The sequence below is a fragment of the Echinops telfairi genome, unplaced genomic scaffold (genome assembly GCF_000313985.2).
Source record: "Echinops telfairi isolate 266 unplaced genomic scaffold, ASM31398v2 ScPeMD7_23;HRSCAF=83, whole genome shotgun sequence".
Classification (NCBI taxonomy): Eukaryota; Metazoa; Chordata; class Mammalia; order Afrosoricida; family Tenrecidae; genus Echinops; species Echinops telfairi.
In genome coordinates, this window is record NW_022103920.1 from 89,124,592 (window position 1) to 89,134,916 (window position 10,325).

At 42.2% G+C, this 10,325-nt stretch overlaps 1 protein-coding gene across 1 annotated transcript in view; it reads left to right on the forward strand.

Moving 5' to 3' along the window:
* ITPRID1 (ITPR interacting domain containing 1) overlaps nt 1-10,325 on the forward strand; it is a 201,061-nt gene that overhangs the window by 62,673 nt on the left and 128,063 nt on the right. The window contains exons 6-7 of the mRNA XM_045288665.1: nt 3,900-3,986; nt 7,234-7,436. Of these exons, the coding sequence (XP_045144600.1) occupies nt 3,900-3,986; nt 7,234-7,436 (290 nt within the window). The remainder of the gene's footprint in view (nt 1-3,899; nt 3,987-7,233; nt 7,437-10,325) is intronic.

Sequence of the window (10,325 nt, forward strand, 5' to 3'; positions counted from 1 at the left end):
GTGGAAAGTCCTGTGGATCCAGTGGCAGGGGATGCATCTCCAGGGCTCTGGCTGCCATCAGGATGACTTCATGTGGCTTGTCTACAGGAGGTCAGGCAGAGAGAGAGAGAAAGTGTACCCTACCTGCAGAGAGGAGGGGGGTTCCCAGCATCCTCATGATTAAGGCACGCCCACAAGGAGACATCTTCAGACTGTGACTGACAGGCTAGACTCCACCCCTTCATTCTTTTATCAAGTTGACATGAAATTGTGTAACTAGCATAGGTGACTACATGAGCAGGTGCAACCAGTCCCCTGTCTGCCACAAATCAGGCCTTTGTTGTTGTACACTCTTGTGTAATCTTTTCTGAATCTCTAAATAGAAAGCTTGATTGATAGTCTGACCTGGTGGTTAAGAGACTGACCTAGTGGAATTGGGAAGTTGACAAATGTATAGAACTAGGTTTGTCATCAATTGATATTTCACCCCTTTTGAAACAAGAAAATCACTCATACACTTGAGTTTTTCCCGTAGCGCTTTCCTTCAACACCACAACAGTTTCTGTGACATTGTTCCCGATCAGGAAATACAATTTCACAACTGGACGCTGTTCTCTTAAATCTGCCATCACACACACACACACACACACACACACACACACAAAACCCCATGGCTTTTAATGAAATTTCTTTTACAAAAATGCACTGTGACCAGAGAAAACCTTCCCAGCAGATGCCACTGGGTGCACTAACTCAAAGCAAGTTATTTGATGCATGCCTAGTGGGGGAAAAAGCGTACTATGAAAACTCCACGCAGCACAATTCTGTTTGGAGGGAGGAACCCTCTCATATGTAAATGGATAGGTAAGATTGTGTAAAATATGGCAGAAAAAAATGTATAGGGAAAAGGAATAATAAGGGTTCCTGAGGGGTAGGATGGGGAAGGGAAGGGATAAAGAGGAGCTGATATCAAGGAGTTCAAGAAGAAAGCAAATGCTTTGAAACTGATCGTGGTAGCAATTGTACAATACTGCTTGATGTGATTGAACTATGAATTGTTATGCTATCTGTAAGCTCTCCCAATTTTAAAAAAAAATGTAAGTGATGTCTACAATTTTCATTTTTCCTTACCCAGCTTTACTGCATCTTGACAGTGGTTGTCAACTCGACATCTAGCTACACAGTAGAATCACCTGGAGAGCTGTCAAGACATGCAAATACTTGGCGTTCACTCAGATTGGGTAGGCCTGAAATGAGTTCAGTCCCTCAGCTACCCAGGTGATTCTCATGTGCAGCCCAGACTGAGAATAAGCCTCTTGACTGCATGGAACTTGATGGTTGGAAATGTAGGATTTCACTTGGGATTTTAGGCTTTTGCTTTTTTTAAATTTTTGAGTACCATATAGTAAAGGAGAACTGTGTGGATATTTATCAAATGAAGAATCATAAATGAAAAATATAAAATCCTGACTGGTCCATCTCATTGCTAATGGGAGTTGTTTGATCTTTTTCACCCAAATAGTCAACTTGGGACTCTAAAGGAAGGAAACGGCATGTGTCCTTGCTGACTTGTAGAAGACTCAGAAATCGGGCAATTGGGGTAGAAAGGGCCCTTTTCACATTCTATTGTCTACCTATCTGGTTTGCCAAGCCCTTACATTTCCCAAGCAAAAGCATTAACTCTTATCATGATCACAGTTGTCCGCTTGATCTTTTTATTAACTTGTCAGGTCATTGTGCTTTTTTGAGTCTTTTTAAGAAACCATTCCATAGATTTTAGCGCAGAAAAAAGTTTAGTTTGTCTTATTTTTCAGGTGAAGATATTGAAAACCAGAGGGTAAAAGTGACTTATCCAAAGTCTCGTAGCCAGGTTGAGGCAAAACCAGGACTTATCTCTCATTGGCATGGTCCCCAGTGTTCTGAAAGAGGCACAATCCAATCAGAAAGATTTTCTCTTCATTAAACTGCCAAATGTATGACTTGCCAAGCTGCTAAATGACTCATTTTTCTTCTATTCCAGAAAACATCAGTGTCGTTCCCCTCTGTGATCTTGTCAAATCTGGTTATGGCATTTAGATGTGAGGGGAGGGAGAGGGCAGACAGCAACCAGAGCCATAGAGCAACTGAATTAAATCGAGAGCATGGAATGTATACACCAGGCTGTATGAGACAGCCCATGGATAAACTCAGATGTATATGTAATAACTTGATATGTTTAAAGCATAATATATAATTCTAATGTCTTGAAAATCAAATGTACAGTCAGCACGCTATCCTTCCTACTCCCACCAAATTACACCTAAAATGTTCTTTTTCTTAATCTTTCTCTCTTAATGGGTAGGTTGTTTTTGCTACTCATAGACTGATACAGCTCCACCAGATGAAAACCAAATTCACGTCCGTTGGGTCAATGACAATTCATAGGGACCCTATAGGATAGGCTAGAACTGTCCCTGTGAGTTTCAGAGACTGTAACTCTTCATGGAAGCTGAAAGTCCTGTCTTTCTCCCAGTGAGCCAATGGTGGTTTTGAACTACTAACCTTTCAGATCACAGTCCAACACATAACCACTACACCACCCAGAGGGACCACAAAATCATTCAGCCATCTCCCTAATTTCGTTAAAACGAATAATAAAAGCCCGGTTCTAGGACTCATTCTTGCTCCCATGACTGGATTAGCTATGGTAACCCAGAGATAACTCTGGAGACAAGGCCAGGATTTCAGGGCAATTCTTATGAACACCAACTAACTTGGAATAGAAGGTGTAACTCTTGAGCCAAGAGTGATCAAGCACTTACAGTCCGTTAGCTGGATGCACACTGAGGAGGGCAGAAAGGGAACGTGACCCGGTACTGCTCTCCAGGACTCCTAGAGAGCTCAATCTTCTGCTAAAACCAGAGTTCTCAGTTCTCAGAAATAAGCACTCTCTCAGCCTTAATGTGAAAAAAAGAAGAAAATCTAAAAAAGAAGAAAAAAGAACATCTAAAACAGAAGACTAGGTAGGGCCCAGCTGGTATGACTCATGTGGACGGGATGAAGGCAAATTCAGTGGCCTAAGAAAGTTTCGAGGGGAACCCGCCCAGAGAGGATAACTTGATCTCCTTGGGAAAATCAATGTCTTCCTCGGAGTCTTTGATAAATCCCAGTGTTATCCCAGTTGGCTGTTGTATGACATGGCACAAGACCAGATCCGTGGGATAGCTGAGTGATCGGCAGCTGAACTATATTATAAAAGAGTGCTCTTCTCTTTGGAAGCACTTTAAAATGATCTGCATTGGCTAGTTTACCACACACCATGGTGAATTTGATTAATGCCATTAAACTATGTAAAAATGATGGAGATCGCAAATGTCTTAGCACATGTATTTTACCACAATTAAAGACAAAAAAATGTGAACAGATTGGCACACGCCTTTTTTTCCTAGAGTGAGGGAGATCGTCTCCATTGCAAATGGATGGTTGGCCACGGGAGCCCCAGAGACAACACTTAGAGATTGTCAGCCATGCGATATGAAATCTTTCCCCCATGATGAGAATTAATGTGAAGCTGCTTCACTGGCTGCTCGCCGTACCTTTCTCATCACATCATTCTAACTTCTTCTCCAAAGTTGGTGCCTAGCAGAGCTGTATTCCTGAAAGGTTCCCCAATGGTTTGCCATCTGTCAAGAGTGAGACACGCTGTCACCTTTATAATGAGCACGAGCGGGCACCTAACACCTAAATTCTCACACCTTCTGTAGCACACACTCTCAGAAAGAGTAGCAGTTGCTCAACTGCATGCACTCCCTGCTCCAGAGGGGTGTCCGCAATGCAAATGTTTGCTCTGGCAGGGAAAGCCTCCCAGTGACCTCCCAGGGGACGATTTGAATCAACACTTGTCATCATTGGTGTTTTCCTGGTATTTTTCCCCACTCTAGATCTCTGCATCAGTTTTCAGAAACTCCCACCCTATCCAGAGGGACCAGTTTCAACTCTTGCCATTCAGTTGCAAGCATCCCACAAAGGTACGTGATTCCCAGGCACTTGTCCAGAAAAATCATTCTGTGGAACAAGGGATTTCATGAAATTATAAATAGGCAGCGGAGAACTGTTTGGTGAATGAATGGGTGAGAGAATGAATAAGGGGTTTCTAAACTCCAAGTTGCAAGAGCAGAATGAAAGAGTCAATGAAATGGGAAAGAAGCTAGGTATCTGTCGATGGGGAAATGCCAGATAAATTATTGATCAGTTGGTTTTCCAGCATTCAGTGATACAGGACTACAGAACTGAAAGGACTAGGTAGGGATGTATGCTAACAAAGAACACCCTTCAAGCCCTATTTTTGAGGCAGAAAGAAAACACAAAAAGATACGCCCAGCAACACGGTATGTTGCTATTTACCAGTCAGACAAGTGAAACTACAAACTCAGTGTGTGTGACTGCACAGCAGAACACCTGGAAGGATTCACATACATTCACAGGGAGTGGTCTGGAGTGGTGGAAGGTATGGTGAAAGGGCAAAGGAGTCCTGGTGGTGCAGTGGGTAAACATTCAAATGCTAACCTGACAGTTGGTAGTTCAAGCCCCCCAGCCTCTCTCTGAGAGAAAGATGTGGCATCTGCTTTCACAGAGACTGCAACCTCAGACCCATGTGGGTGATGCTACTCTGACCCTCAGAGCCACTGGGAGTCAGAATTGACTAGGCAATGGATTTGGATTTGGGGGTTTACGGTTAAAGGGGAGACAGTCTTAAGTAGTCCTTTTCAGCAAGGTGAGTGTATTTGATGTCATCCTTAATAATTGAATATAAATGAAAAGAGTTTCTAATACTGAAATTATGTTTAATGACAGATCAATCAATAGTTACATGCTTGTCCCTGAGTCTGTGAGAGATGGGAGAACGGGGTTGCATCTTTGTTCATTTGTATGCATTGGGTGTTCAACACAGAGCCCAGAACATGACAGATGTTCAATAAATATTTGTATGAATGAGTAGAATAAAAATTTGTACAATGAGGTTGATATGATGACAAATTAAATCTTTCAGGCAGAATATAGATTTCCCACAGGAACATTTTCCCTATTAGACATCTTTTAAGGTGTGTGTCTATGTAGGGAAGCGATATGGCGCTTCCAGAAGTCCAGTTAATGCCAATGGTTATGATATTCAGACCGAGTCACTTAAGGCCCAGAGCAAGGGCTTCTGGGATAGCTTTTATTCCTTAATCGAATCAGCAGGCAAAGCACCAGATCCTTGTGTCACATGAACGTGTGTGAACATGATGCCGGTTGGGGTCTGGCGAGTGGGCCTACCCAGTTACAGTGGCTATTGTTGGGGTGAATGGTTAACTAAACAAATTTTAATCTGTTCAATTTAAATGGTGGATTTATGAAAGTGTTATGTTCTATTTCAAATAAGCACATGGATATTTCTTTAAAAGGTAAATGCAAACCTCAACAAAAGAGCTGAACAACCCCTGCCAAACCTACTGAAAAGTTCAACCTCCAGAGAGACTGTGATTATGAAAACTCAATAGTCTAGTGACAGAACAGAAGCTCAGTGATTGGGAAGGGGCAGTCGTTACACTTGATACTTCTTCCTGAGAAGTGGTGTTATTATTTTAAGTATAAAATAACTGAGTAACACAATTTGCCACGAGCATTGCTTATTTCCCAGCAGAGTCCAAAAATGAAAACCAAATACAGGACCTATGTTAATCCTACCTACCTAGGAACCTAAAATCATTATTTGTAAGCCTCAGTCCTGGCAGTCAACATTTAATGATCTGTAGAAGTGAGGATGCCCAATTGCTCTGTAAAAATACTCTTCTTGGAGCCACCATTTATGACTTGTTCAGGTTTTCTTCCATGCCACCCATCTCTGTTGCTTTGTAGTTGTCAGTATGCTGCAATCTCCTTGTTAGATAGAATTTTACCCACGGGCCCTAGTGACACTGCTGAGTACGTATGACCCAGGGTTCACACCCACCCATTGCTTCATGGGACAAAGCTGAGGCTATCTGCTCTTGTAGCACTATGCAGCCTTGAGAGCCTCTGTAGGGTGGCCTTGAGCCAGAATTGACTCGATGGCATGGGGTCTGGGTTTTTGCTTTTGTTTTTCATTGTAAAATGAAAACCTAGATAATAAACGTATTGGCATTGCATGTAGAATAGAGCAAACTGTCTGAGTCAGGTGCAGGGGCTGTCCTTTAAAAAAGTCTGTCTGTTGTTACTGTTGGTTGCCACCAAGCTGGCTGTGATGTATGGTGACCCCATGTACAACAGAATGAGACTTTGCTTGCTCCATTATCATCCGTCATTGCAGTCACGATGTATTTTGAATGACTTCCGATATGGAGGATGCATCTTCTTGCCCTATATTGTACAAGAGTCTGCTGTAACCCATAGGGTTCTCAGTAGCAAATTTTTGGAACTAGCTCATCATCTCTCAATCTGGAAGCTCTGCTGTGAGTGAGCTGTTGATATCTTCAATGTCATTGGCACAGCATCCACATCATAGTGACATGTAAGCCACCAAACTTCAAGAAATAGCAGAGTATAGATTTCTGTTGTTGTTGTTGTTGTTGTTTTGTCAATTCAATTGTAACTCATAACCACCTTATTAAAATAAAACAAAACCTCACTGCCATCTAATTGGTTCTAACTCATGGGTACCCTTTAGGGCAGGTAGAACTGTCCCTGTGGGTTTCTGACACTGTAAGGCTTTAAGAAAAAAGTCTCATCTTTCTCTCTCAGAGCTGCTGGTGATTTCTAACCTTGTGGTTAGCAACTCAGTGTGCAAATCAGGATGCCATGGGGGCTCCCAGCGACCTTATAGACCAGAGTAAAACTGGCCCCTAGTGCTTCCTAGCTGGTAATCTTTTCAGTAGGCTCAAAGGTAGGAACGGTGGTGAGGATGGTGTAGAACTCATTCAGTTTTGTGCTATAACGCATCGGGTTGACATGAGCCAGACTTGGCTGGACTGCAGCGAACAACAAACAACAGGCACAATCTTTTCTGGTCTTTTTTCCAATGGAGCAGCTGATGGGCCCAAAGCCCTGATCTTTCGGTTGGAAGTTGGGTGCTTATCCACTGTGATGCCTGGGCTCCTTTAGATTACATATAAGATGTTAAACACACTATCTGTTGGTCTTTTTTGGTCCCTCTTTTACTCGATATCTGCAGAATTCATTCGTTGAGATGACTAGAAACACTGACTTTTCAAAAAAGTGAACTGTTACTGGATAAAAATATTCCTATTTTTACTGCAGCATTCCTGAATGGCTGGAATTTTGGGGAAAAGATCCCGTGGAGATTCTCTTGGATCTGGGATTTGGTGCTGACGAGCCAGACATTTGCACACAAATCCCGGCCAGGTTCCTTGGTTGTGGCTCTACAGCCAAAGGAATAGACATCCATGTGTTTCTTGAAGCTCAGAAGCAGCGGATGGACATTGAGAACCCTGACCTGTACGGTATGTGAGGACGACGCATTTACGTCTCAGCACTGGCAGTAGGGGTCATTGGAATGGGTAGGAGGTAGTGGAGAACCATTCATATCAAAGTCACCCAGGACTTAGCCTTATCACCGGTGCTCAGATTTCATTGGACGAAGTAAGCCACGTGACCACACTAGCCATGGGGGCAGAGGGAGGGTCTGCAATCCTACAGCCTTCCCAGAAGGAAGAAACTGGGCATCACTGGTGAGCAAAACTAACACTGACTATAACCACACTGGCAGGAGCCAGAGAATCACTCAGGCTCTTCCAGAGCTTATCATGTGTCCTCCTTTTTGAGATTCAGAATACTATTCATTCCACAAGCGATCCTTATTAATGACTTATCAGGCATCTATCCAGATTTGGGGAATAACTATGCTCAATGTTTCTAGTGAACCATGGAGGTGCCAGGATTCAGTGCTTGGTGAGTTTGATGGAGGTTCAAACTCACCAGCCATTCTGCCAGGGAAGGGTTTGGCAGTGTGTTTCCATATGATTATGGCCTTAGAAACCCAACAGGACAGGAATCACTTTTGTCCTATAAGGTTGCTATGACTCAGAATTTATCCTTGAGCAACGGGTCTTTTTTACAGGATAGTTATCTGGAATGCTACCACTTTTTACAGGTAAAGGACTATTTCTCTCTAGAATAACACAGAGGGTGCTCTTGGGGTAGGTAGATGATACTCACATAATTTTGTGGAAAGATGCAAGCAGAGGAGGTACGTTCACTCAGAATTCATTTAATGTGGCAGGTGACTACTTAATCTACTCAAAGGGATACAGAGTAAGTACAAAAACATTCTTGGAGAAGTATTGGAAGGACGTTTTTTCCATGGAACACAGCTTGAAGAATTCTGGACTAGAGAAAAGTGCCCAAACTCTTTATCTGAAATCATTCTTGTGAAATAACCCCATTCATCAAAGGTAAAGTCAAGTGAATGAAATGTTTTCTCAAACAAGTTCTGCTCTCGTCATGATGAGGGTGAAACAGGTCTCAGAAGCATAGTCATGAGATCGTTTTAAAAGCATGTATAACCTCAAGAATTTTGCAATATAACATTTCTTTTATTTTTTCTAGAAGATGTTAACATTTCCCTTTTGATCTTCTCTCCCAAAGATCCCAGAGATACACATTCTTGGACCAATTCTTTATTGGGGGATAAGAAACGACCTCTCAATATTAAAGAGCAGTTGAACTGATCTGTGAAATGATCATTTTACAGATTAAAATAACATAAAGATTAGGGAGGAGCCAGGATGGGTCCTTGACTTCTGTGATGGTGGCCCTTACTTTCACCACTTGCTCGTGGGCGCCATCTAGTGGGTTCCTAGTCCCAGCAACTCCAAGCACAACAGACGGAAACTCCACCCGTCTTGCACCATGGACACAATTGCTCCTGTCTGAGCCCATGACTGCAGCCACTGTGTCGATCCATCTATTTGACAGTCTACCTTCTTTTGGTGGACCCTGTACTCTGACTATGCACGAGGTCCTTTTCCAGGGATGGGTCACTCAGGATGGCATGCCCAATGCCCATGAAAAGAAATCATTCTACCCTCACTTCTGAGCACTATTCTGACCGCACCTCCCCCAACGCAGATTTCCACCCCCACTCCGGCAGTCTGATGAAACATTTAATAATGATCACCAACTCCATCATTCACAGGCATCCTTTCTTGTTCCATCTTCCTTATTCTTTCCCCAATTCGTGCATGTATATGAGGCCAGTGAAAAGAGTATGGCTGGGCCAGGATCATCTCAGCCTTCAAAGTAGTATCTGTGCTTTATCACACTGTAAAGACTGCTTTGCTTAATGTGTTCCCGTGCTGTTGACTGTGGATCCATGCGAACTGAGACAACTCCAATCTTTTCTCCTTTATCTGTTTACCATGTTGCTTATTAGCCAGTTAGGCGGATTTGTGGTTTCTTAGAGCACAATCCATACTGAAGGCCGTGGTCTTGGATCTCCCATGGCAACTGCTTCAGATCAGCTTCATGTTCAGCAATCGAGATGGTGGCGTCTCCATGCTACAGGCTGTTTATGAGCCTGCCTTCCGCTACTTCTGATGCCTTTTTGTTCTTTATAAATTCAGATTCTCGGGTTAGTGTTTCTCTGGATTTCTCTGCTTTTAGCCAAGAGACATATGGCATAAGCACTGATACCATATCTTCTTCTGAATCTGGCTTAAATTTCTGGATATTTGCTATTATTCGACTGCCATAACTGTTTTTGAATCATCTTTAGTAAAATTTTACTTCCATGTGATATTACTCATATTGTTCCAATAATTTCCTCATTCTGTTGGGACACCTTACTTTGGAATGGGCACATATGTGACTCTGTTATAGTCAGTGGTTTAGGTATCTGTCTTTAAAATATCTTGTTATAGATGAGTTAACACTTCAGCATTGCATGAATTTGCTGAGCCATTTAGATTGTTATTCCATCAATTGCTGGAGTCTATGAGTTGGCCTGCTAACCGCAAGCCCCTTTGTCAGAGAAAGATGAGACTTTCTGCTTCCATGCAGATTTACAGTCTCAGGGACCTGCAGGGTTTACATTTCTAAAGAATTCATCATTTCTTCATTTCATGTTAGCTTCTCTATCTTCTAAAGCAAGTTTTTGAGGGGTTTTTTTCTGACATCATTTTGATCTTTTCATTCTTTCTAGTCTTTTTTTAACACATTACATAGTACTTTTTATTTAGATGTTCATAAGGCAGATCTATGAGGATGGTATAAAAACATGGCACATGATTTAATAACTGTATTTTGGAGACCGAGTTTTAGCAAATATCAATTACAGAGTTATCAAGAGAGCACTATTTTCCAGGCAGATATTTTCCAAATTTCTTTTTGTC